This window comes from Gilbertella persicaria (assembly GCF_025201335.1).
Source record: "Gilbertella persicaria strain CBS 190.32 chromosome Unknown B0P05scaffold_12, whole genome shotgun sequence".
Lineage (NCBI taxonomy): Eukaryota > Fungi > Mucoromycota > Mucoromycetes > Mucorales > Choanephoraceae > Gilbertella > Gilbertella persicaria.
In genome coordinates, this window is record NW_026251973.1 from 1 (window position 1) to 25,969 (window position 25,969).

Here is a 25,969-nt window from a genome sequence, read left to right on the forward strand (position 1 = left end):
TGTTGAAATTCACAGAACGATTCGCGATAAAGATCTTCACAACCAGTTGCAAACCGATCTTATCAATCATCTTCGGGTAATTTACAAGGATGTACCTACTAGAAAATGAAATAAAAACATATTATAACTGAGAATATTGTTGAAAAATGGATTATTTATTTATTTGATTCAATTGATTGAATTTCTTCTTCAACGTCTTCAAAATCATCATTACAAGATGAATCATCATCCAAAACGATTTGCTCCTTCTCCTTCTCCTTCTTTTCGGCCATCTCCATCTCAGCCTTCTCCTTCCTGATACGCGCAATGATCTTCATTCTCTCGTACTGGTAGTACTCCTGTCTATCTTCTTCAAGGATGGACGAGATGTCCACAGACATAATGTGGCGCTCATGCGCTTCTCTTGCAGCGTTTTCAGCGATGGCCACATTTTTTCTGAAGACTTGCTCCATGCTCGCATTGAAAGCAGCTTCAAGCTTGATTTTCTCGAGGATGGCTTGCTGCTTTCCAATTTCTGTTTGCTTTTGAGCAACAAGAGCAAGAGACTTCTTGTTGCCCATAGGCCGCTGTTCATATTGGGCCTTAACCTCCTCATCAGCTTTCTTCTTTGGTTTCTTTGCAGAGTCAGCTACACTTTGGAACTTGGGAACGTCCCTCAACAATTCCCAACAGTCCACGAACTCGAAATCACGACCCTCAGGATCCCAAAATGCCTTCTTGGCAAGTTTCAACTTCAACATGTTAGCACAGATCAAAGTTCAATATTAGCTACTTACCACATCGGACTGGTTGGTTCCACTTTTGTTCTGATTTTTTATTCTGTTGTAGTGGCCACAGAAAGCAAGCACGTCGGTTTTGATCTTCCTGAACTGTTGTTCAAGAGCCTTTGCTTCACGATAAGAACCGAATTCTTTTTCCACTCGGCTTTGCTCGTAGTTCTCGTTGTTGTGAACATATATAGATTTATATGCATAGATCAATAAATGATGATCATGGCAAAAGACCAGATCACATCTATGGCAATTGCAATGGGTCTATAGTCACTGACATTTACTCATTCTACTAGAAGTACTACATCATCCTCATAGACAGAGATTATGAACCTAGTGACTCTGTTATTATTAATGGCACTCATAAAGTGACAGTTAGAGCTGACAAAGGCATTGGTGTTGGCATTTGACAAATATGTAATAGTTTGTTCAAGTTCAGGTCAGATCATGTACTATTGGCTGAGCTGACAACTTCCTCTAAAGGCATTTCTCTCAATTGCTCCTGATCTAACAAATCAATCCGTAGTCAAGAAGCTAACCCAAAACAATTGTTTTGACCGAGAAGAAAAAGTATAAATACATCGACATTTTATAGCAATTGAAAGATAACATTTTCTTGGAGAAATAAAAGCCTATACAAGTTCTAACGGACTTTCTCTGTGTTCTTACCTTTTCTCTTATCTTATATCTATTCTCTCTTCATCTCACGACACTCGTGAATACGACTCCAATATGTCTTGAGCTTTTGATCCGATCCTTTGACCGGATCAATCGAAGTGTTCACCCAAGAGACACACAATTCCTCCTTCTCGGTGGCCAACCACTGTTTTCCTTTACCTTTGGCCTTTCTTGGGAGTCTCGGTAATTGACTCGAGATCATCTTCGGCATCTTCTTCGGTGATGACTAGGTCAACTGAAGAGGAAGCTGAGGCAGTGGTAGTAGTGGTGGTAGGTGCAGTTCTGGCACGTTTGGTTGTTTTTTTGAGTGATAGTGGACATTTTAAATTTTAAATTTTAAATTTTAAATTTTCAGGGAAAAAGTTTTGAAAAGTCTACCGAAAACTTTTTATTCTAGATAGTTTTGGAGGAAATTTTTATTTTTTTTCATTTTAAAAAGTCTGATGGAAAGTCCGCTAAAAAATGTTTGACCTATCTAAAATAAAAAACTTTTCATTTTGGAAAGTCCGCTAAGGATGCTCTAATTTCTTATAAATTTCATCACTTTTTAAATCTCGTTCTAAAAAAGGCGTTGATGAACGTGAACAAGCAGAGACATAAACCCGTGTAGCGAAAGAACGAGAACGCAAATTGTTGATCATTGATTCAAGTAGTCTTACTCTCGTATTCAAACTGTCTGTGGTAGGAGACTTCCTAGCATATCTTATAATTTCAAACTCATCATTTTGTAAAGTTTTTAATGATTGTTGGTAATTCGGCAAATATTCACTAATTGAAGTCAACATGCAATCTGCAAAAAAAAAAAACACATTAGCCAATGTTCAAGCTTAGCAGTGTGATACTACCATAATAAATATCGTTCATAACACAAAGCTCTCTTCTACGGGTTGAAGCATTTCTACTTTCTTTGGCCCGTAAAAATAACGCTTTTTTAGTTGAACACCATCGAGCGAATGCCAGAAATGTTTTGTTTTCAAATATAGTTGTATATTCATTAACTGTATCAGATATTTCGTGTGTAGTGACCAGTTTCGTTTGATAAACTTCATGGTTATTTGAATCTTCGACACAATAAATGTTATTGATGAATTGAACTACTTGTGCGTCAGTGTCTTAAAAAAGGTTAGTGTTGCGTTACCACATTTATTTTCCTTTTTTAAGCTTACAAAGTTCGCATCTTTTTCTCTTTTGGTTTACTTTTTCACTGGGCAGAACATCCAGATATCTGCGATAGGTTAAGAGGTCACCAAGTATTCTTTGTTGAGCAACGAGTATAGGCTGGTTTGGTGTAGTATTATAACATATTTCCGAACCTGTTTCTTGTAGCTTTTTTTTTTTTTTTTTTTTTACATATCTCAACATTCTCTGGAGTAGAATCGACATAATAAAACATACACATTGCTTTGTTTCTAGTGGTAGTCATAGTTTAGATAATTATTGATGAGAACGCTTGAAAGACAGATGGAAGACAGTTGAAAGACGGATGGAAGACGGCTGACAAAGTCTCTCTTTGGTCGTCAGACAATAAATACCGAAGACGGCTGACAAAGTTTTTCTTTGGTCGCCAGACAATAAATACCAAAGACGGCTGAAAAAGTCTCTCTTTGGTCGCCAGACAATAAATATTGAAGACGGCTGAAAGGCGGATGGTCGCTTAATCCCTATTCAATCATGCTTTCTTCCATACAAAAATCTAGGCGTAAAAGATATGCTGAAGCGACACGCATTAAAAATGTGTCGCTACTTCACACTGATATCACTCCTCATCCAGAAGAGAAACCAGATATTCACCGTGTCCTGCAAACCAGGATTTATCGCTCTTCTCGTTCAGAAGGAGCGTACCTTTTCGATATTACCGAATGTAAAAAGCAGTATACCGATCAACAATGTATGGTCGAGCTGAAAAACCAACACCCTAACGTACACGCTTGTATGGCACTTAGCGATGGTGCGACTCGTTACCTTGACGTTTATGTTACTAGATATAACGACATAAGCAACATTTCTCGTAAAGGTATCAATTTTAGTGAAGCCAAGCTCCAAGTACTACCTTGTAAAGCGATTACGGACCAATCACAGGTCATTACTCTAAAACTCACTCACCTACCTATGCTTACCTCTAAGGAGGTGCTCAGTGGACTTAATACGAGCTTGGCAATTTTTGGAAATATTTTGGATATTGGAATCACCACTGAACAGGCAACGGGTCTCTTTATGGGTAGCTGTTATGCGGTACTTGACATCTATCAACCAGACAATACTCCCACTTCCAAGAAATTCCAAAAACTCAGTCATCAGATTAGTTGGATGGAATCGAACACTGAAGTATTTAGAGCCACTTGGAACAACATGTCAATGTGGTGCAGATATTGTCACCAGGATGACCACACGAAATTTACTTACCGAGGTACCAAGAATTCTTGAAGAATTTAAAAAAGGATGGCTCTGAAATCATCGGTTATGCTCGTAAATCTCCCACAAATGAAGGTGTTGATAACAGAGACTGATAAAACTCATATCCATGGTAACAAATTTGAAGGAAAGATTTTTAGCGACAAAGATGTTCGTTTCTCCTTGTAGCTGGGCTTCCTCACCATTCAAATCACGTGACTTACAAAGTAACTCGCAAGATACCTTGAATAATTTAAGCGTTGATAGCAACACACAAGACTTACTTGCCTACCTAGAATGCGTTGATCAAGATGTTCGCTTGTTAACAATTGACTTTGCTGGCATGACAACAAGAAGTCAAGATATTGTAAATTTGGCTGAAGCAAGCCCTTCTTTAAAGAAAATTGCAGTTGAAACGTTTGCTTTATGCAGTGAGCTGTTTTTCTTCGATACTCAGGAGCTAGTCAGAAACAATGATCTTTCACAAAAGCTTGACAGCAGAAATCGTTGTATTCAAAGACCAAAATAAAACAGCAATTCTTTAATGCTGTATTTATATTTATATTGCTACTTACACTAGTGTTGTGAACATATAGAATTTATATACATATTACAAGTAAATATCAGACTTTATTGTCACTTACAGATATTCATGGCTAAGTGACCAGAATACAGATACAGTAGCTGTAATAGATCTTATGCTCGCTTCGTCTATTGATTCTAAAGAGATTGATTCTAATCCAATGATAAATCAAGAGACAACTTAGATCGGTGGTAACAGACTTAGTGACTCTTGTTATTCAGGCCTTATCATGATGGATAAACTATTGAGGTCAACAATGCTTGATCCGATTTGACGTGACAACGAAAATGACAAGAAGATGCTAAAATAGTTTGTTGAAATAATTTCCTACATTGTTCTATCGCAGATCAAACCCTACCTAATTGACTGACGCAAGTATATTTCTAAGACATGTCCATTGACAGTCTGTTCCTAATCCATATAAACTAAAGTAGTTCCAATTCGATTCCTTTGATAAGAAGATTAGTTTATCCGACCTTAAAGGTATAATTATCTATGTGATGTTTGGGTTGTGAAATGAAAATAGAATAGAATAAAAAAGAAAACAAAGAAATACAGTGAGACTATTCAGTACTTCTTTAAAGTAGCAATATTCATAAAGACATAGGAGGATTGATGTTGCAGAGTCATAGGATAAAAATGGACAAGAGCACCAATTGCCTGGAAAGATAAGCACGTTCCCAAGTTGTACGTTTCTATTGCATTTTTCGTGAAATAAGCCAGTCGGTACAGGTCTTGATTTAATTTACTTATGTTTTCATTCGTCTTAATTTCACCATACAAAGTAGGGTAGTCATACTCTTGGTTTTTATATTTGTCACAAACGTAATCCGGGCGTTCTTTTGATTCTGCTTCTGTTTCTTCATGGGGCAAAAGGTTTGAACAATGAGGAATTGCATTTGAAGACCCAAAGATAGAGTTTATCATGGTATGTATATAGATACTTGAAAGGTGTAGCTGTTGTATACACAGCATTATTCATCCCTTCTTACACTAGCTATACCTTAAAAGACTAAGTATTAATATTGTTGTGAACATATATAGATTTATATGCATAGATCAATAAATGATGATCATGGCAAAAGACCAGATCACATCTATGGCAATTGCAATGGGTCTATAGTCACTGACATTTACTCATTCTACTAGAAGTACTACATCATCCTCATAGACAGAGATTATGAACCTAGTGACTCTGTTATTATTAATGGCACTCATAAAGTGACAGTTAGAGCTGACAAAGGCATTGGTGTTGGCATTTGACAAATATGTAATAGTTTGTTCAAGTTCAGGTCAGATCATGTACTATTGGCTGAGCTGACAACTTCCTCTAAAGGCATTTCTCTCAATTGCTCCTGATCTAACAAATCAATCCGTAGTCAAGAAGCTAACCCAAAACAATTGTTTTGACCGAGAAGAAAAAGTATAAATACATCGACATTTTATAGCAATTGAAAGATAACATTTTCTTGGAGAAATAAAAGCCTATACAAGTTCTAACGGACTTTCTCTGTGTTCTTACCTTTTCTCTTATCTTATATCTATTCTCTCTTCATCTCACAACATTATTCTCTCTTGATCTCATAACAGTTGCTTTGTTCTATTTTAAACCAGGCTCACAGGTCAACTACACCCTTCCTTTGCATAAATTTTAGCAAACTCGAATTAAGCAAGCGGCAGCTGAAAATCATTTTTGAAAAGCAACTACTAGCCGTTGACAACGTCAACTGCTGCAATTAGATATCCTTATTGAATGCTCTTGATGATCGATTTTTTTGGCTAGGTTCACTCTTGCAGCAGAATAATTACGACAGCTATAATAGCCATAGTAGCCATAGTAGCCATGGTAACCATGGTAACCATACACCACAGCGTGAGCAACTGCATTTTTCTTCCATCGCTTACGCTGTAGTGACAACTCTATAAAAAAGTAACTAGGGCGATAGAGAGAATTATAGAAAGACTTTTATACCTCAGGCCTTCGTGGTCAGTGTGATGGGCTTACCTAAAAAAAGAAAAAAAAAAGCATTTTCAGAAATCATAAAAATATTGACAGTTATGCCGAAATTACAAGTATGCCATTTGCGTACTCAAAAAAATATTTTTTGAAAAGTAATAAAAACCGCTATTCTAGAATTAAAACCATTATTGTAAAATAAATCAAAAATATTTTCTGCAATGACAAAAAAATAAAAAAGTAAAAGATTTCATATTTTGTGCTTGAAATTTTGAAAAAAGCTTGTTTTTCAATTTTTCTGCTTTAAAATAAAAAACAAGTCTACCGATCATTGATCTCTTCTTTTATACTAAAACAGTAAAGCCATCATCCGGTAGACTCGTTTATTTATTTAAGGCAGAAAAATTGAAAAGCTGGCTTTTTTTCTAATTTTAAGCAGAAAATATGAAATCTTCTGCTTTTTTATTTTTCTGTCATTACAAAAAATATTTTTGTTTTGTTTTATAGTGGTTTTTGTTTTATTTTTTTTGAATACACAAGTGGCATACTTGTAAGTCGGTATAAATGTTAACGGAGTTTGAAGATACATATGTATTTTCTTACATTCATGAGAAGTTTCTAACATCTACGGCTATTACCGCGATCTTTTATGGCTCTACCTCTGCTTCCTGTAGACATATCGAAAATTATAGTGATTCCTTAATTTTCCGTATTTTTGATCTGTGCTGGTGTTGATCATACACGCCTTACTATTGACGAGTCGTACAAATAGTCCCAATTCATGAGAAGGGCAACTTGACTGACCCAGTCAGCTACTGACTAATTAGTCTGACTACTATCTCCGGAAAAAACAATCGAAAAATGCATCAAAGAACTTTTCCAAGACCAAGTATCGTCCTTAGACACTGCTCAAGGTGGCTTTAGAGAACGCAAAAGTGTCCTTGACCAAGCTCTTTGTCTTTCAGAAATTCGTAAGTTGTTTTTTTTCACAACAATACTCAAGAACATTAGCTCTGTACTTTATTGGAGTACCAGATGGACCTCTATACATTTGCTTCTATCCAAAATCACCTCTATGTAACATGCTACCACAAACAATCTACTTCTTCCAACATCCAACCAAATGTTTCTGTTTCTTCTCTGGTTACAAATTCACGCCCAGACACAACATTAGATCAACGCTCTTCTCTCCATTCCTTTTTTGCCCCTATTCTCTTAAGGTGGTTTTTTTTAGCTTAGTAAAGCCATTCATTTTTATAAATTGATCGAGTCTGAACAGTCGAAGGCCACATTGGACCATGTGTTCAAAAGGATCTTTTCTACAAAATCAATAAACTAGCAATCTTTAAGTATGAGTTTCAAAAAATTAACAACAGTGTGCAAGTATGTTATTTGTGCCAACCGAAATACATTTCTGGAAGATAACTACTTTTAGATTTGAAAAATATATATATATATATTCTCGTCACAGCGTAAGCGATTGTATTTTTCTTCGATATTTGAGTAAAGATTTAGCCAGAATCTTCCATTGCTTCTGCTGTAATGTCTTTAACTTCAAAGAGATTAAATATAAAAAGAAATTGTGATAAAAATTACTATTGTAAGATAATGTTCAATTAAAAATTTATGATTCGATTACTTGATAATGCTCCTTATAAAATAAAGATAATGTTCATAGAGGACTTATAACTACGCTTGATAATGTTCCTTATAATATAAAGATAATGCTCTTCGTAGATCAAAGATAGTGTTCAAATATGGATTCGAAAATAAAAAAAAAAAAAAAAATAAGATGTTAACAAGTATGTTTCGGGAAGGAAGCCCAAAGATAAAAAATAAAATTATTAAGTCTGTTACCATCCACTGAGATAGTAAATGCTATGCTTTTATTTGTTACACAGCTTATAATGCTCACTGAATGACCTCCTTTATTTCAGAAAAATAGAGAGTATTTATAATAAAATTGTACATTTGTACTATGTGAAAAAGTAAAGAATAGGACTGTGGTGTTTTACATTAATATCATCTTTCTTTTCCATATTCAATTCTCGAATCTCAACCCCATAATATGACAACTTACTCACATATCTTCAAGATTTTTCTCGATCTGTGCGAAGAAAAGGATGATATACCATTACTCGCTGATTTTATTGAAAGGCACAGTCAGCACATAAAAGCTAACATTGGCAAAGATCAAGATGAAGAATATAGCAAGCTTGCAAGTGCCTTTTTCAAGTACGCCAATTCAAGAGGCATAGAAGCTAAGAAGGGTAATGCTAAGGCAGCCTGGAAAAAGCATATCAAGCAGCAAGCAAGCATTGCTATGACAGCAACAACAACCAACACAGAAAAAACATGGTCTTATGCCAAGATCATGGTGAAGAAGAAGGTGTCTTTGGTCGCTGGTCTGTTGGTGATGAAGACTTGATAAAAGTTTTCAACAAAGAAAGAAGACGTGTTGTTGAGCTGGTGAGGAACAAGAAGATGCTAAGAGAAAGTCAATACTTGCTGCTTTCTTTATCTTGGAAGTGCCAGTTGCTGTTGAAGGATTCTGCCTTGAAGCCAAAACTTCAAAAAAATAAGAAAAGCGCTCACTCCTGCCACAAAGAAGAAGCAATTCGAGCATGAAATTCTAGTCATGTTCATTGACTTGAAGACACAGTGGGAGCTGGAGCAAGAAGAAAAAGAAGGAAGAAGCAATGATGGCAATGATGACGATGATATAATGATGAGAGAAGAAAAAGATGTGCAGTACTTGCAGTACCAGATGTCGCGGTATGCAAAGAAATCGAAGAAGGAAGAAGAAGATGCCTTGGTACGAGTTGTTAAAGAAATGCTTGACAATTTGAAAACTGGAGGACTGAGTGTAGAACTGAAGAAGACTTCATGACCAAGCATTGTATCCGTTTCTGAGAAACATACTCTTGCGTGACAAGAATGTCTCATCCACACGGTCCTATGGAAAAATACCATATGGCCATCCCAATTTAGACAGACAGCAGTAGCAGCAGCAGCAGCAAAGCTAAACCCGATTTTTCGTCTTTCTGCCTATCGACGATAATTCTTTTGGGTTGCTTTGCGTGGAGGTCAAGAAGCCTGGCACCAAGTCAAGTCAAATTTTGAGTGATCGCTCTAAGCTGGCTCTAGAGTGCAAACGATCTATTGATCATCAGGTGTCTCTTGGTGTCCGTACACCTAAGTGCTTTGCGTTGTTTGTTGATGGTAAAATGTGCCCTTCTTTTGTGTGTGAGTTGACCTCACATGGAATCTACACTTTTGTGGAACTTGATGTGTTTTCGCTCCACCATCACCAACACGTTGATCCTATCCAACTGCTGGTACTTGTGTCGAGTCATCCCTTTTACTACACAAGAGCTGTCTCGTATTCGATCATTGGCAAGCCAATTTTTGAATAGACAGATTTTCCCTCGAATAGCTTGGTCAACGTTGGTACTTCCGAAAGACAAGGGTAGATTAGGTATCTTGGGCCCTCTGCTACAGAGAGACGCACTGTTTTTTCGCTGTACCTTTTCTTTGCCTTTGAATCGCTCTTCAGCACATTGGCTGAAAATTATTCGGCTTCATATGCATAATGTCACAGGGGCCTCGCATGTACAAGTTCCTTTGCTCTTCCCATCTACAAGAAAATTTATAAATCGATCCAATGGCGCCACTAACAAAGTCAGTATGATTCAATTGCTCTATGTGTCTATAGATAGACTTTCTAAAAACTTTGATACTATGGAGTTCAATCCAACAGTTTGTATGTTACTACCAATCTCTGTGGTTATGCATTATAGGCATGCTCAGCGACCTTTTCTGCCTCCTGATATGCGTCAAATCCAAGTTAATGGCCTCATGGTGTGCGATCATTTTGCCAAGGTTATTCTTTGGAAGCTCCCTCAAAATATCCCCGAAGAGTTGCAAACAATTTAACAGAGGTTAGTTCGTGGTTTAGCAGGAACTATATGTGTTGCTCCCTTTTTTCAACGCCATTTAGCGATATCTTCTCCCACCAATGCCATCTCTTCAGACATAAATGCAGGATTCAGCTTTGCCTCTTTTCTAAACTGCTTTTCTGTTCTATCTATCAAGAGACCGAGCGATGGGATCAGCTCTAAGGTATATCAAATGACTTGCTTGGAGTCTTATCCTGCTCCTTCCACCCTGTTAGCCATTTTCCCTACTTTTTGGGACTCATTTTGGACATTGTCCCTTACCGCCGCTGTGAGAAATGTGGTGGATCGATACATAAACTATAAGCTGCCTACAAAGATACGTATGAATCGCTTCTTGCCTGAACGATTTCCAACTCTTTTATGCCAAATTTGTGGTCTTTATACTGAAAACGACAACCATATGCTCTTTTCATTCCCTCCAAAAACACATTTTTGAAAAGAGCTTATATTTGAATTTTTATGGCCAACCACTACTGTTGATGATATCATACAAGCAATCTGATATATGAACTTCCATTCCATTCGTTATACTCAGAATAGTGAGTTAGATGCTCAAGAAATAGTATTCCAAGGCATGGGTCAAATTTGAAAATCCCATTGGAATACTATCTTCAATGAAATTCCGTTTAATCCAATTCTACTTCTTTCATCCACTCATGCTTCTCCCAATTCTCTGATTGACGAGAAACACTTGCATAAATGTTTATAATTAATTACTTTATGTATTTTCCCTTTGTATCTCTCAAAATTGTGACCACCACTTGACAGGCTTTAGTCATAGTTTACGTGGAGCAAAAAATAAAAACCTTTTAAAAAAAAATAGGGCTTTGCTGAGAACTGCATAAAGACGCAGTTATTGGGCTTTGGTATAGTGACAAAAGTTGTAGATCTTTGTCTTCTGATTCTATTGATATAAAGAGCGCAGTAACTTTGCTGCTAAAGTATTGAGCAAATAGGCAAAGATGTTTATAAGTTTTTTTGCCCATATCCCATCATTTGTGTAGTACAGCTGTTAAAAAAACACGCTCACCAAAAACTAGAGCCTCTGAAGCACATTTTGAGTATTTAGGCTTGTTGATAGCTCTATTTTTTGTCTTGCAGCGTCTAAGAGAAGATTGAAGGTTGTCAAACAAGCTTTTTTCATGAGTAATACCCTTTGGTCGAAAGGCGATTTCGACCATTTTTTTCAGGTTGCTTTTTTTGATCTAAAGGTATTGTGTATGCTATTAGACATGATTTTTAGGCATTTAGAGTGTTTGTAAGTGTATACGTAGGTTTTGTACTGTGTACAAGAAAAAGAAGATTCGTATAGATTGTTGTCTTCTTTTTTTTTTTTACTGTTGAAGCACTTATTTGCCTAGTGTCTCTATTACACAATCAGGTAATATACTACTGAATAGTTTATCCAAATAATTTATTTTGTTAAAAGTACAGTTGATTCTTCATAATGAAAGGAAATGTTTAATCATGAAAGATGTCAAAGTGTTAAGAAATGTGTTCTAACAAGAAGCCTATAGCACACACATTGAATAGGGTATAAACTACATTACTAATGTATCCATTATTTCATTCGATGAGTGCATAGATACCTCATTTATTTATCGCTCAATGCTTGTATGTCAAAAATTGTCGACTTTTTATGTTTAATAGAATTTTTTTTGTTTTAGAGCGTAATTTCTGTGCAACACTGACATGATAACGTGTACCGACTTTTTGCTTTTCACCTATTACCATATTTGGATTTGCGCTATTTACGCTATGTATATATAATTGAATGTAGTACAAAAGTTGATCTCTACCGTTTTCCGTTCCTTCTTTTTTTTTTTGTTTTCAGGTTGCATTTTAGACTCTGCATTTGTTTATACATGTATTTGTATCACACACATATCCATCTTGAGTAATATTTAGACGTGTGGTATTGCATTAACATTATCTTCCGATAGATCTTTGAGAATTAGCCAATCGCACTATTGACGCATATCCTTATTTGTACAAGAACCTTTTTTTCTGACGTTTCTACAATAGCGTGATTGAATCACAGTTTGATGTCTCGAATTCAAGGCATTTCATTATAATGAATGGCTGTATATATATATGTTTCTCTTGATAGTATAGAAAGAAAGAGATGTACTCTAGTAAGTTCTAGAATAACAGGGAAACATAAAGTGTGACGATAGTCTTTGTTTAAACCATGCCTGCATTCTAGCCAATTAAACTTTTAATAATGACCTAGTGGTGAATTCACTCTTTCTCTTTTTGCGTTTATCCTATTCTCGAGTTTCTGTCTTGAAAATTCAACAAGGTACAAAAGGGGGGAGGGGGAGATCAGATCTATCTTTCTTTTTCTTTTTCGTTACTTATATTTTTTATGCAAAATAATAATCCAAATACATCTGGAATTGCCTTTGATACAACACATGTCAATCATAAAAAACCAATGTTGCACAATGAAAGAACCTCTACAAGGGCCTCTTCTACCACGATGATCAATGACGATAGCAAGTCCATACTAGAAAAGATCAAAATGCGCAAACTTAATCTCATTCGACGCAAGAAAAAATCAAATCAACCTGTGGCTGAAGGACCACCTTATCATACCATGAAAATTGAAACTGTTGCTGAATTGATGAAAACTGACTTGGAAGATGGTCTCAAGGAATCCGTTATTCAAGAAAAACGTACTCAGTATGGCTCAAATGAAATGGAGGGAGATGGCGGTGTTAATCCTATCAAGCTTTTATTGAAGCAATTCTTGAATGTCATGGTATTGATCTTGGTCATTGCAATGGCTGTTTCTTTTGCATTCAAAGATTGGGTTGAAGGTGGTGTCATTGCTTTTATTATGATCTTGAATGCCGGTATTGGTTTTGCTCAAGAATTCAAGGCTGAAAAGACAATGGAATCACTTCGACAAATGGCTTCTCCTACTGCTCAAGTCATTCGTGATGGTCATGAAAAAACAATTCCTACAAAAGACTTGGTTCCCGGTGATATTGTTATCCTCTCCAATGGTGATGTGGTTGGTGCAGATTGTCGAGTTGTAGATGCCTTTAATATGGATATTGATGAAGCATTACTTACAGGCGAATCACTTCCAGTTAGTAAAGTGTAAGTTTGTTTTTGATTCAATGAACCCTCTTTATTAACTTGTTACTTTATAGAAACGATGTTCTTGAATCTGCTGAAGTTCCACTAGGTGACCGTATCAACATGCTTTACTCTAGTACCACACTTGTCAAAGGACGTGGTCGAGGCATTATTACTGCAACTGGTATGCAGACTGAAATTGGTAAAATTGCAAAACGTCTGTTGACAAGTGACGATAATGCTCGTACACCTCTTCAAAAATCACTGGATCGAATGGCACTTGTGCTTTTGGTCATTGCCATTATTGCCTTGATTATCGTGTTTGGCGCTGCAAAATTCAAAGTGGATGATCAAGTGGTTTTATATGCTATTTCTACTGCGATTGCTGTGATTCCTGAAGGCCTTATTGCCGTTGTCACATTGACTCAAGCATTCGGTGTCAATGCGATGGCTAGAGCCAATGCCCTTGTGCGTCGCTTAGTGGCACTTGAAAACTTGGGTGCAGTTACCAACATTTGTTCTGACAAGACTGGTACATTGACACAATCCAAGATGGTCTTGACTCGTTTCTGGCGACCTGATACTGGTTTTTATTCTGTGAGCGGTCTTGGCTTTAATATTGAAGGTGACGTTTGTTCTGAAGAAACTCAAGAGAAAATGACACAAGACACTATGAATTTTGGTTTGCGTCAATTGGTTCAAACTGCTGCTCTTTGTAACATGAGTCAAGTACGTCAAGATCATGAAACCAATGAATGGTACGGCCTTGGTGATCCTACTGAAGTGGCGCTGCAAGTATTTGCTCACAAACTGTACATGAGCAAACCTGCCTTGACTGAAAAAGGCTGGAAACTCAAGACTGAATTCCCTTTTGATTCTTCAATTAAGCGCATGAGTGTTCTTTGTGAGTCAGATGATGGTAGCACAATGGCTTTTTTGAAAGGTGCGACTGAGCGTGTACTTAATTGCTGTACTGGTATCCAATTATCAAGTCAAGATGTTGTGAAGCCCATGACGACATCAGAACTTGAAGAACTGGTTTTACCCAAAGTCGAAAACTTGGCTGAAAATGGTCTCCGTGTCCTCACATTGGCCTACAAACGTGTTGTGCAGGAAGAAAAAGGTGAAATGTCTCGTGAAGATGTTGAAAAAGACATGGTCTTTTTGGGTCTTGTTGGTATCTACGATCCTCCTCGAGCTGAATCAAAGGGTGCTGTAGAGAAATGCCATCGTGCTGGTATCACTGTTCATATGTTGACTGGCGATCATTTTGCTACTGCCAAGGCCATTGCTCGTGAAGTGGGCATTATTCCTGCTGATGGAAGTAAAGATGACCTAGTGATGTCTGCTCAAGCCTTCGATAAACTTTCTGAAGAACGCATCGATGAATTACCTGAACTTCCTCTGGTCATTGCCCGTTGTAGTCCTGATACCAAAGTCAAGATGATTGAAGCACTTCATCGTCGTAAATGTATTACTGCCATGACAGGTGATGGCGTGAATGATAGTCCTTCTCTAAAGGAATCGGATATCGGCATTGCGATGGGTCAAGGTGGTTCCGATGTAGCCAAGCAAGCTTCGGATATTATTCTGGTAGATGATAACTTTGCTACTATTGTAGATGCTGTTGAAGAAGGAAGACGTGTGTTTGCCAACATTTCTAAATTCGTGGTCCATATGGTCTCTGTCAATGTGGCTGAACTGACACCTCTTATCCTTTGTCTGGCCTTTAGAAACGGTAATGAAATTGTGTATCCCTTATCACCTATTCAGATTCTGTTCAACAACTTGATCACAAGTGCTCCTCCAGCCATGGCTTTGGGCCTTGAGCCTGTTCATCCTAAGCAAATGTCTGTACCACCTCGTACCGAAAAAGAGTCCTTGTTCTGTTATCGCAACATTATTGATATCTTGTATTATGGTATCATGATGGGTTTGATCTGTTTGGCCAACTATGCTATTGTTATTTATGGCTATGGAAGTGGTGATCTTGGTATTGACTGTAACAAATCACTTAATCAAAACGAATACCGCGACACCTGTATAGATGTCTATCATGCCCGTGGTGCCTTGTTTGTCAATATGACTGTCTTGTTGTTGCTTCATGCCCAAACGTGTCGAGACTTAATGATGCCTACTTGGACCTGGAAAGGATTCACTCGTAGACAAAATTATTACATGTATGCCTCTTGGGTCTTTGGTTTTGGTATCATGTTTATTGTACTCTATGTGCCTGTGTAAGTGTATTGTTTGTTTGTAAACATCTTGACTCACATGAATCTGATAGTATCAATACAGAAGTATTCAAGCACTTGGGTATCAGTTGGGAATGGGGTATGGCAGCTGCTTCTACCATTGTATATATTATTTTAGTTGAACTTTACAAATGGATCAAAAGAAAGATCTTTTCTATCAAACGATAGATATTATTTAGACAACATGTACATAATAAAAAATCTCATTTTATTATTATTATTATTATTATTATTATTATTATTATTACTATTTTCTAAAGCTTTGGGCTGCCTCTTGTAGGACTAAATTCAAGTACCAATTTACCAAATTGTTCTCCTTTACTTTATACAAGACGTCAATAGATAGTACTTGAAAAAAAAAAGAACTTACCTCATGGTAGCGATGGCTTCATCAATAGAAGCAGCTGTCAATCCATGCCATACATGAGACACAACAGGCTTAATTTTATGTTGTTCAACAAGCTGAACCATGTCTCTAAATTCTTTTCTGGATCCCATCGTGGAGCCTTTGACATCGATGTTCTTCAACACATGTGTCATGGTGTAAGGAAACCCTTGTGTACTCGCTGTTTGACCATAGTTGACAATAATACCACCTGTGCGCATCACTCTAGGATAAGAAGCACACAAAGGTCCACCAGCACCATCAATCACAGCAGAAATCAAATGGCTGCCCAACAATTTCTTGAGTTGTGCCATACAGTTTTCTATTAAAAAAAAAACTTAGTTACACACGATGACCTATCTTGTTTTACCTTCTTTGTAGTTGACACCACCCTTGGCTCCCAGTTGAATGGCTTTTTGGATCTTTTCAGGACTGGATGATGTCACATAGACATGAGCACCTACAGCTACAGCAAATTGAAGAGCAAACAAAGCAACACCACCTCCAATGCCTGTGATCAAGACATGATCGTCTTTTTTAACGAGTCCTTTTGTAAACACAGCTCGGTAAGCAGTCAGACCAGCCAAGGGCAAGGCAGCAGCTTCAGCATTGGAAAGATGGTCAGGACAAGCAACGAGTTCTTGATGATCAATAGCCACAGGTTCTTCTGTCAAGGTGCCTATCAAAGGTAACAAGCCTAAGATAGCAAATGCATGCTCAGGTCCTCTTTCATCTTCATCCCAGCCATGGCCGGGGTTGATCAGGACGCGTTGGCCTACATGGAGTTCGGGCGTGTTGGTCTTTAGGATATGAGCAACACCATCTGCACCAATCACTGATCCGAGTTTGATACCGGGATATTGACCCTTCAAAATCCAAAAATCACTAAATAAAAGGAATGAATTTTATGCAAAAACTTTTTTTTTTTTACCGATGATTTAAAGCAGCAGCTTGGATTTTAATAATAGATTGGGTTTCTTTAGCTTCTATAGATTTGTTTTCTTTTAATTCAAACCCATATTTATATTTAGTTTGTGTAGTTGGGTTTTCAGAAAGTATGATAGAGACCATGATGATATGTAATGAAAAAAGAAAAAAAAGAAGACTAAAAAAATTTGGCCTTTTCATATCTTGCATTAGTAAGCGAGTTATTTCTCTTTCGCACACTTCTGTGTTTCAATTAAACAATTAGCCGCCATTTATTATTTTATGAAGAGGGTGGGGGTGGAGGAGGTGGAGGGGAGCTGCTTGATGAAGCAGGTGGAGGAGGTGGAGGAGGTGCAGGTGGTGTCGATGTTGCTGAAGGTGGTGTAGCAGTAGATGCATTAGGATCAGGATATCCATAATAACTGTAGTAGGCATTAGGATCATATTGGTATCCTTGAGCAGATGGTTGACCATAATAACTGCTGTAATAGCTGTTATAAGCATCATAATCATATGCACCAGTAGCATCAGCACCAGCAGAAGAAGGTGATGTGGTGTAGCTATTATACTTTACAGAAAAAAAAACAAAACAAAAAAAAAGGTTAGGAAAATAGGTTAGTTATTCCATTTGTGTGTGTGTGTATGTGTGTCAATGTATTCATCACCAAAATACAAGCATGATTACTTACGCCATTATAACCACCGCGACTTGTATTATCATATCCTCTTTTATATCCTTGTGGAGGGCCTCTTTCTGCTTCTGCTTTTACTGTATCTAATAAGTCTTGTGTCAATTTGATACCAGCTTCTAATCCTTCTTCTCGAATACATCTAAATAAGAAAGTCATGAGGGATCATTCTCTAAGCAAATAGACAACATACGAAAGGTGAACATGCAAAGGTTCGTCTGATTCAACACCTGTGCTGGCTTCATAAAACCCAGAACCTTTTCCTTTCAATTGTACTCTGCAGCCAGTTTCTTGTTGAATATGCTTCACAAAAGCACCATTAGGACCAACAATCTTGGCACGAAGATTAAAGTGAGGTGTACCACTGACTTCAACAGGTAATCTTTTCTCAAAAAATTTACGTTCAGGTCGTTTCATGCCATCTGGTTTATCGTCTCTGGATGAAAATCCAGTGCCTGGTTGAGGTACTTGAGCTGTCTCTATTAGTTCTTCAATCTTGGCTACTGCCTTATCAAGAGCTGCTTTTGTAGGGGCAGTGATGTGCAAGTAAAGCGGTGGTTCTCTATCATTAGCAAGAGAAATATCAGGATAGTATTTTCCACGGGTAATGACATCTAACCATAAAAGAATAAGGTATGTTTCTTTTGACAATGGCTCATTTTTACCTGCACCAGTCTCTTGTTGAATTTGTGTTTGTGTGGCACCTCTTGTCAACATGTATCTATTCTTTAATTCATTGATTGGAATGTTTTTGACAAATTCGCCTTCTTTTCCAGGTGAGAGTGTTAAACCATCATCATATGTGCTCTTTTGAGCCAACATGGCATTGATTCTAGCAGCAGCTTCACCTATGAAACGCACGTCAATCAACCTATCTTCTCTACGCGTTATGACTTACTGACTGCTTTTTTAGGGTCAGTTTCAACTTTGGATATTTTGGAAGATGGGCTTTTATCACTATTGTTATCGTCTTGATCCCACTTTCTCTTTCTATAGGTTATGAGTATCCACTATATCTGTTTATTCAACCCTACTTTATTGACTCGGACATTCTTTTTGAAAAGAAAGAAAAAGAAAAAAAATCTTTTCCCCCGTCCCTTTTCTGTCTTTTTTTGGACTGTTCAAAGTGATTGTTGATTGGATGATCTCGTCAAATCAACGTTGAATGGTAAAAATAGAATGAAGCAATAAACGAGTTTCATTGTGAACACGCTGGTTCCTTTTATTTGTATACAAATTATGGTGGTAGTGAGGGGAATATTGCTATTTACATGCCCTTAATATAAGCAGGATTAGCCTTAAAGACTTCTTGAATAATACGAATGATGTTTTCAAGTGCTTCAAGCCATTGTTTCATTTGAGCAAGACCAGCTTCATTGGTGACACCAATCTTTTGATAGAAATCCTTACGATAAGGACAAGCCTTCATGGCAAGAGCAAAGACAGGACGAACAAGCATGTTATGGAACTTCTTCAAGGTTTGTTCATAGGATTGAGTGAAGGAGACAGTCAATTCTTCTTCAGGGTTATCAACACTACGACGCAAAGCTTGAGCAGTAAAGTCGAGACCTCTGTGAAATGTTAAACCTCCTTTCTTTTTATGTTCATTTATTACCTTGTTAACCACAAAAGACCTTCTGTAGCAGTTCTCTTCTTTTCAGGGGCTTCGGTAGCCATCAAGTCTTGAAGAGTAGCGTTGGCAGAAGGGTTGGTCAAGTAACGGTCTCTGATTTTCTTATTTCCCACTAGGTTATTCCATGTTTCTCTTTATCGTGTATATAGCTTACCTTAATATTACCGTTCATGTCCTTTTGAACAACAGAAAAAGCAGAAGAACCAAGCAAATCTATGATACAACCAAGATGAGCTCATCTTGTTTAGAAAACACATATAACATACCAAATAGTTTTACAAGGCCCTCAGTAGCTTGAAGAAATTGTTCAGTATTAATGCCCTTGGAAAGGTCAACGTCAACATAAGAACGTTCAAGAGTATCAAAGTAAGTAGTCATTGTTTATATAAAAAAAGAGAGAGAGAGATAATAAAGAAAGAAAGAGACGCGATAATAATTGATACGTCTTTATATATATATATATAAAGCTTGTCAATTACAATCTCCGTAATGAATGGACTATAAATGGAAATACACTAGACGGGGCAAACGTCTTGGCGTGAATATGCACGAGCTTATTTTATATGTGCGTACGAAAGTTTATAATGGGTTTCAATCGACTGAGGTTCACAGCATTGGAGTAATAAAAAGGCTGAAAATAAGGTAGAGAGTCTAAATACAAGTGGTAAATGATTCTGAGCCAATGTGTCACGAATAGCCTTGATGTGTTCTTCTGTTGTCTCTTGAGATAGTGTGTCTAAATGGTGTTTTGCTTGTTCATTCATAAAATGAAGGTACCTGTCTTCTCTAAATTGGTCTATAATATAATAAAATACAAAGTCACTTTACAATATGAGTGATACAAGTCCATATTGCCGAGATACATTTACTTGTTAATTCCTTCCCAATTTTGTTTGACATGTCGCTTGAGTTTCTTGACAAATTCATTCATAATGGCAATTGAATCATAGTCATGTTCTGACAAGAGTTTCTTTACTTTGTCATGATATCTCTTTAACTTTCTTTTCTGTAGGACAACCATATGATTGTTTATGTAATATCGTTTTGATCGTACAGCTTGTCCTCCTTTTGAGGGTCTTCCTGGTTTCCCTTTTGTGTCTTGTTTATGATAGTCATTGTCTAAGAATTCAGCAATATTCACTAAAGAGTCAAGGTTAATTCAATTATGTTTCTTTATTTATATATACCTGCATTCTTTCTATTTCTTCGTGTACCCACTGTCAACATGTCAATAAACAAAAAAAAACAAAAAAAAGCGAAAATTTTTCGAGAATAAACAAGTCATTCGATCGACTAGGGAAATATCATGGAATTCGGACCGAATAAGAGAGAGAGTGTGTGTGTACCTGATATTAAATTCAAAGTACGCTATTACTATGCTATACATACAAATACCATTTTTTTTTCTTTTCTTTTTTTTTTCTTTTTTATATTTTCAATATGACTCAACACGAGAAACAGTATCCAAAGATACATTCTAAATTCTTCAAAAGTGTCAAATCTTTACTTGTGCGTCATCAGAGCAGTAACAGAAAACACTCGAGACAGAGTGTATCTCAACCCTATGCAAAAGAAGGCGTGGCTGTCACGCTTACCACAGAATTCAGTACGCATAAATCCAATGTGCCAGTAACACTAATTCAACACCAGTCTTCTCAACTTACGATGGTACCTTGTCAACCTATGCTTCCTACGTCGACCTTGGAACAAAAGGCGTATGTTCATTATGAACCGAAAAAGGCACAAATCTCTCTGGGCACAAACCCCGATACAAAGAAAAAGCAGCATTATCATTACTCACTGCGGCTCACTGTGGAACAATACGCTTGGCTCGTACAGCAATTGGAGGAAGAAGAACATGTGCACGGTTGGATATCAGACCAATTCAGACAGAATCAACTGACACTTTCTCCTATGCTGGGTGTGAGCCCGACAATCAAAGAGGACCCAAGATCAATCAAGCGACGATTGATACGCTTTGTTCAACGAGGCAATCACAGTCCTTATAGAGTAGCACATCAGTGCATTTTCATGTTACCTAAAGCTTTAGTGTTGCAGGCATCAGACTATATTCCCATGACTAAACCATTGCCTACCGAATTGCCTGTGCGTCATGTATTACCATTTGAACCTATTCAAGATGCACTTGCTGTACGTACAAGACGTTATTGTGAACGTGTAAGGCTATGTACGCATGAACTTGTTATTCAAGAGCAACACCAGAGGAATGAACCATCTCCACCATGTTCTTTTGTACAGACAAAACAGACAGAATTAGCTACCATAGTATGTGCAGAGTGTTTAAAGGAAACAGGTCTATCGACAGTATACCAAAAAACTAAAAAGAATTTGATGGCTTCTTCAGTCACAGCTCGCTTGTGTTCTTCTTCTCATGTACAACATCAACAATCCATCATGTTTCCTGTTTCTTTTATTCAGTATGATTCGATTAAGCATGCAATTGCTGTTGCACAGAATCTAAATCAACAACTACCATCTAAAGAACCCAAGTTTGTCTCTTCAGCTATTCAGCCATCCAGCTATAAAAAGATGCTATTTGATTCCATTGCACGACAAGAGAAACCACATGCTTATTCTGCATTTCAGTATATTCCTCCTGATCGTACTATGTCCTCCAGTGATATCAGCAGTATTAGTGCGTGCTCTGGTATTCAAGAAGAAGAAGAAGAAGAAGAAGAAGAGGAAGAAGAAGAAGAAAAAGAAGACAAAGAAGAGGAAGACTATACTCCACAAAAGTATGGTTATGTAGCATTGGATAATGAACATACAGAAATTATCGTCGTATTTCCTGGTATGACTGTGTCACATCATATGTTTGACAATGCTTCATTTGTACCTGTTCCCTGGCTAGAAATTGAGACGATTGGAGATGTATCTCAACAACAAGATCCATTGTCGGAAGGAGATATGAGTCCTTGGGTACTTGAATGCGCTTTAACGGCCTGGCGTCGTTGTGAAATGAAAGTAGTGACATTGCTGATGCGATTATGCAGTTCATTACCATCGCATTATAAAGTTGTGATTATTGGACATTCATTAGGTGGAGGTAAAGTAAAACTATATATCTATAACCCATCTTATTGAACCCCATCAATAGCTGTTGCAGCACTGTGTGCTTCTTCACTTAGGTCTACACGCTTATTAATGGACCGAGATATCACAGTGTGTGCTATTCATTCCCCACGCGTCGGAAATAAGTCATTCTTAAGGACACTGTCTTTTCAAAAAGTAGAGACAATTCGCATCACAAAACAGACAGATATCATGGCCCATTTACCACCAAGAACATCTGGCTTACTTCATGTAGGCGACACTACCATTGTCCTACAAGACAAGGGCTATGTGCTTACCAATATGAGCTTGGAACATATAGAAAATGTCTTGAACAAGGCATGCTCTATGATAGACTTTAATGCTGAATCACAGACCACAGCATGGGATATCACACTGGACCATGATGAACAACATTGTATATAATTTATTAAATATCTTTAATTTTCTCTGTATGGAGGGGGTTCTTCTGTACGCTGTTCCAATTCATAATCATGATCATGATGGCGCTTCTTTAGTTTAGTATAGACCCAATGCACACCAGGCACTTGTTTCCACCATTGTTTGTGATGTTCGTTCCATACTTGTTCATTTTCTATGATAAACGGCACTTGACTGCCTGAATCATCTGAATTCTGCCATCTTTCTAACAAGGTTTTGATGTTGGTGATCAGTTTCTTGAGTTGAGCTCGACCGACAAGTAAAAAGATGGCGACACCACCTGTGATGAGCACAGCCATGACAGCTGCTTGCCATTGATCTCCCATACTCCATCGAGGTGTGTTATAATAGTATTGCGGGATATCCTGTCGAATGGAACATGTCTTGTTGGTACAATGACCGGGAATACCATCAATACCAAAGTAACACTGCATATTGTACCGACATGCACTTCCCATCGGCATTTTTGGTTGACATGTCTTTGTCTTCTTGTCGCAGTAAGACATGCTGCTACAGTTGCCAATCAGGTCCAAGTCATGCACGTCAATCACCTGTGGTCCTCGGAACTCGACATAGTTGATCAGTTCATCTGTAATGGGTATCGTGTGGCAAGGCATGCCCGTATCGTTCTTGATATCGTAGGCGCCTTTATAAAAGAATGTGTAGAGCGGATCTATACTCATCTCAAATCCTTCTCCTAATCAGTGTTAGTCAGTATTCATTCTAAGCCCAAACTTACTTCGATCTTTACATACAAGCCCGCTTTCTGTTGCAAAGCAGCCATGGATAGGATAGAATTGACAGTTGGCGGGATCAAAGCAATGTTGCTCATAAGCGGCTGAATGAGATGAGCATAAGAGGAAGAGTATTGTTAGCACCCAAGAAAGGTACATGTGCTGTATATATAGATAAAAAAGAAGGTAAAGAAAAGAGAGGGAGAGAGGGAGAAAAGCTTAATGCGGTAATTGGATATTGGAATTCATACTCAGATCTTCAGTTCTTTAAAAAATTTCAGCAATCCTAACCACATTACAAAGCACCTAGCTATGAAATAGAACATCTTGGCACAAAGCGTAGATTTCTAATATGAGAGTACACAAATAGGGCTATATGTAGCCATGATGTATGCATTTGCATTGATGGAAGCAAAGGGAAATTGAACGATACGTTTTAACTTTCATTTATTTTCGATGGGAGCAATGATAGAACAAGAGCACTAAAAGCATCCAGGCCTATTAGCTGTCTCATTGTAGATCTATTGAATGAGGCCATCATTATATTTTCTCTTTTTATTTGTGTTTTTAGGCGTAGTTTCTAATGAAAACTACTCTTTATGGCTTATTGAACAAGGATTTTATAACACACAATACATGTTGTTTTATGCATGGATACTTGTGTCACTATAAATTATTTATACTCCATTGCGTTTATATTCTGGACTTGCTTAGATATAGGAAACTCTTATCTTATTCTATAGCAATAAAATATGATTGAAGTAGTGAAAGCTATGTTGTAGCTACGTCTTAATACAAAATTTGGTTATTATCGTCTTTTGTTATTATGCAGTGGTAAGTAGAACTGAGGCAAAACTACGAGGCGCATAATGATGACAACTTTGGCACTAAAATAAAGGTACATCTCAGACTTGTGTTTACTGCTTCCAGAAACTTCACCATCCTTAGCAATTAGTCAGAAGGCATGGAAATATAAGTGGAATAGCTGAGGTATCTGCTTTAGCCATTGCTATCTCAGGCATAACTATCTTGCCCTTTCATGAAACCCTTCCTGCTTTTTCCACAAGCATCAGCCACTTGAATACTGAACCAGATTTTAAAACAGCAGTCTTCTGTACAAGAAGCGGTGTATCGGTTAAGAGTTTACCATCTCTTTAGCGACTTAAGTATTTTATTCATTTTTACTTTAAGACAGCTAAAACCTTAATATTCTTTAAATTTCTGGAGGTCTTTAGAGAGTTTTATGCGCTTGTGAGCTAAATCCTTTACATTCGAGTCAAAGGAAGATATGCGTATTTGAATTTGAGAAGAAATATAGACATTTATAAAGTTTTTTGGTTGTTGTATTGTATATGGAATATGTTTGATGGTTGATGTTACCATTGTTGCCTTATCATCAACATATGATGAAATCACTAATTATTATATGAGCAAGATGCTCATCTTACAGGCTTATAAAAAATGATGTTATAAATCGATATCTATTTGCTAAATCAGATTTATTTCATACAATAAAATACCGACAATCCACATTGATTATAAGTTAGACAGCATTGCTATCATGAGCACCAGAAGTGTTCTTACCGGCAACAGAAGAAGAAGTAGGAGGGGTTTTTTTTCTCTGTCTGAAAGGCTTCTTATATCCACCAGTCGAAACTTTTTTTAAACCAAACACGCTTCTGAAAAGTAGCAGTCGGTTTGTTATAGCATTCACTATCAGGACCTTCAAATTAAACTTCTTGACAATCGAATTTCAATTTTTGGAAGTCAGTGTTGTATACACAACTTGAGCTATATTTCTATGTGTTGTCACACACTAAAGTAACCATCACTTATCCTTTTGTTTTTCCACTCATCATGCATAAAATATCCTTTTCTCTGGCAGAGAAATATATCTGCTAAAAATAAACTTTGGTCATCAAGCTTTATTTTTCATTACAGTTCTCACCACCGATACTAAGATAAGAATTAATTAGTATAAATAGTAGACATTGCCACACATCATGGTTGGTAATGATCAACGTTCAAAGCAATTACGTCCAGATATAGCTGTGGAAGAGAGAAGCGAGATGAGTGTTTGAAATATAAATTGATAGCATTTAGCCATATATCGTTGTTAGTCATGCATGTAAACAACATGTGCTCTGGAGTTTGCGGTAAATCACAAAATACACACTTATCATCTGGTAATTGCAGGATGGAGGCGATAATTGTCTTGCTGGAGATTTTGTTGTGCAAAAGACGATACCACAGGTTCCTCGTACGACCTGGAATCGAAATCCGAAGGAAACGTTTAAATCAGGTAGTGTTTATGCTAGCCTTCATTGACTGTATATCAGGAAGATGTCTTGAGTACATTTTGCGGAGCTTAGGGTTGTTGAAATCAAGGATTGAACAGTCGTTGTAAA

General features: G+C 37.2%; 14 protein-coding genes across 14 annotated transcripts; 4 read left to right on the plus strand and 10 right to left on the minus strand.

Annotated features, from left to right (window-relative positions):
• Nucleotides 1–155: 155 nt before the first annotated feature.
• Nucleotides 156–740, minus strand: B0P05DRAFT_609119 (uncharacterized protein; the record flags this gene model as incomplete). Its single annotated transcript, XM_051583376.1, has 1 exon — nucleotides 156–740. One exon carries the CDS (start codon nucleotides 738–740, stop codon nucleotides 156–158), a length of 585 nt encoding a protein of 194 aa, XP_051436452.1.
• Nucleotides 741–1,391: 651 nt separating this feature from the next.
• B0P05DRAFT_534479 (uncharacterized protein) lies at nucleotides 1,392–1,780 on the minus strand. Its single transcript, XM_051577325.1, has one exon. It carries the CDS (start codon nucleotides 1,657–1,659, stop codon nucleotides 1,459–1,461), a length of 201 nt encoding a protein of 66 aa, XP_051436453.1. The 5' UTR covers nucleotides 1,660–1,780; the 3' UTR covers nucleotides 1,392–1,458.
• A 40-nt stretch (nucleotides 1,781–1,820) lies between these two features.
• On the minus strand, nucleotides 1,821–2,233 carry B0P05DRAFT_609120 (uncharacterized protein; the record flags this gene model as incomplete). Its single annotated transcript, XM_051583377.1, has 1 exon — nucleotides 1,821–2,233. One exon carries the CDS (start codon nucleotides 2,231–2,233, stop codon nucleotides 1,958–1,960), a length of 276 nt encoding a protein of 91 aa, XP_051436454.1. The 3' UTR covers nucleotides 1,821–1,957.
• A 1,105-nt stretch (nucleotides 2,234–3,338) lies between these two features.
• B0P05DRAFT_466575 (uncharacterized protein) lies at nucleotides 3,339–3,872 on the plus strand (the record flags this gene model as incomplete). The annotated part of the gene is made up of 1 exon (XM_051574345.1): nucleotides 3,339–3,872. The coding sequence occupies one exon, from the start codon at nucleotides 3,339–3,341 to the stop codon at nucleotides 3,870–3,872; it is 534 nt and encodes a 177-aa protein (XP_051436455.1).
• A 1,117-nt stretch (nucleotides 3,873–4,989) lies between these two features.
• B0P05DRAFT_466680 (uncharacterized protein) lies at nucleotides 4,990–5,349 on the minus strand (the record flags this gene model as incomplete). Its single annotated transcript, XM_051574349.1, has 1 exon — nucleotides 4,990–5,349. The coding sequence occupies one exon, from the start codon at nucleotides 5,347–5,349 to the stop codon at nucleotides 4,990–4,992; it is 360 nt and encodes a 119-aa protein (XP_051436456.1).
• Nucleotides 5,350–8,375: 3,026 nt separating this feature from the next.
• Nucleotides 8,376–10,774, plus strand: B0P05DRAFT_635919 (uncharacterized protein; the record flags this gene model as incomplete). The annotated part of the gene is made up of 5 exons (XM_051583609.1): nucleotides 8,376–8,792; nucleotides 8,988–9,194; nucleotides 9,472–9,601; nucleotides 10,095–10,261; nucleotides 10,319–10,774. Exons 1-5 carry the CDS (start codon nucleotides 8,448–8,450, stop codon nucleotides 10,772–10,774), a joined length of 1,305 nt encoding a protein of 434 aa, XP_051436457.1. The 5' UTR covers nucleotides 8,376–8,447.
• A 2,163-nt stretch (nucleotides 10,775–12,937) lies between these two features.
• Nucleotides 12,938–15,848, plus strand: B0P05DRAFT_466593 (uncharacterized protein; the record flags this gene model as incomplete). Its single annotated transcript, XM_051574346.1, has 3 exons — nucleotides 12,938–13,446; nucleotides 13,500–15,662; nucleotides 15,713–15,848. The coding sequence occupies 3 exons, from the start codon at nucleotides 12,938–12,940 to the stop codon at nucleotides 15,846–15,848; spliced, it is 2,808 nt and encodes a 935-aa protein (XP_051436458.1).
• A 68-nt stretch (nucleotides 15,849–15,916) lies between these two features.
• On the minus strand, nucleotides 15,917–17,138 carry B0P05DRAFT_534484 (uncharacterized protein; the record flags this gene model as incomplete). Its single annotated transcript, XM_051577326.1, has 4 exons — nucleotides 15,917–16,001; nucleotides 16,051–16,387; nucleotides 16,436–16,950; nucleotides 16,997–17,138. Coding segments are annotated over 4 exons (1,061 nt in total), but the record flags the coding sequence as incomplete, so codon positions are not given.
• B0P05DRAFT_534491 (uncharacterized protein) lies at nucleotides 17,139–18,737 on the minus strand. Its single transcript, XM_051577327.1, has 6 exons — nucleotides 18,716–18,737; nucleotides 18,580–18,671; nucleotides 18,347–18,529; nucleotides 17,875–18,295; nucleotides 17,682–17,823; nucleotides 17,139–17,560 (listed from the first exon to the last, which is right to left on the minus strand). Exons 1-6 carry the CDS (start codon nucleotides 18,730–18,732, stop codon nucleotides 17,273–17,275), a joined length of 1,143 nt encoding a protein of 380 aa, XP_051436460.1. The 5' UTR covers nucleotides 18,733–18,737; the 3' UTR covers nucleotides 17,139–17,272.
• Nucleotides 18,738–18,861: 124 nt separating this feature from the next.
• Nucleotides 18,862–19,780, minus strand: B0P05DRAFT_534492 (glycolipid transfer protein domain-containing protein). The gene is made up of 4 exons (XM_051577328.1): nucleotides 19,581–19,780; nucleotides 19,469–19,527; nucleotides 19,297–19,415; nucleotides 18,862–19,252 (listed from the first exon to the last, which is right to left on the minus strand). Exons 1-4 carry the CDS (start codon nucleotides 19,690–19,692, stop codon nucleotides 18,949–18,951), a joined length of 594 nt encoding a protein of 197 aa, XP_051436461.1. The 5' UTR covers nucleotides 19,693–19,780; the 3' UTR covers nucleotides 18,862–18,948.
• B0P05DRAFT_30339 (uncharacterized protein) lies at nucleotides 19,760–20,593 on the minus strand. The gene is made up of 3 exons (XM_051573481.1): nucleotides 20,502–20,593; nucleotides 20,184–20,454; nucleotides 19,760–20,136 (listed from the first exon to the last, which is right to left on the minus strand). The coding sequence occupies exons 1-3, from the start codon at nucleotides 20,539–20,541 to the stop codon at nucleotides 19,869–19,871; spliced, it is 579 nt and encodes a 192-aa protein (XP_051436462.1). The 5' UTR covers nucleotides 20,542–20,593; the 3' UTR covers nucleotides 19,760–19,868.
• Nucleotides 20,594–20,754: 161 nt separating this feature from the next.
• On the plus strand, nucleotides 20,755–22,812 carry B0P05DRAFT_585486 (uncharacterized protein; the record flags this gene model as incomplete). The annotated part of the gene is made up of 2 exons (XM_051582445.1): nucleotides 20,755–22,381; nucleotides 22,433–22,812. 2 exons carry the CDS (start codon nucleotides 20,755–20,757, stop codon nucleotides 22,810–22,812), a joined length of 2,007 nt encoding a protein of 668 aa, XP_051436463.1.
• A 14-nt stretch (nucleotides 22,813–22,826) lies between these two features.
• On the minus strand, nucleotides 22,827–23,261 carry B0P05DRAFT_466780 (uncharacterized protein; the record flags this gene model as incomplete). Its single annotated transcript, XM_051574357.1, has 1 exon — nucleotides 22,827–23,261. The coding sequence occupies one exon, from the start codon at nucleotides 23,259–23,261 to the stop codon at nucleotides 22,827–22,829; it is 435 nt and encodes a 144-aa protein (XP_051436464.1).
• A 2,301-nt stretch (nucleotides 23,262–25,562) lies between these two features.
• On the minus strand, nucleotides 25,563–25,820 carry B0P05DRAFT_466494 (uncharacterized protein; the record flags this gene model as incomplete). The annotated part of the gene is made up of 1 exon (XM_051574339.1): nucleotides 25,563–25,820. A coding segment is annotated over one exon (258 nt), but the record flags the coding sequence as incomplete, so codon positions are not given.
• Nucleotides 25,821–25,969: the final 149 nt, after the last annotated feature.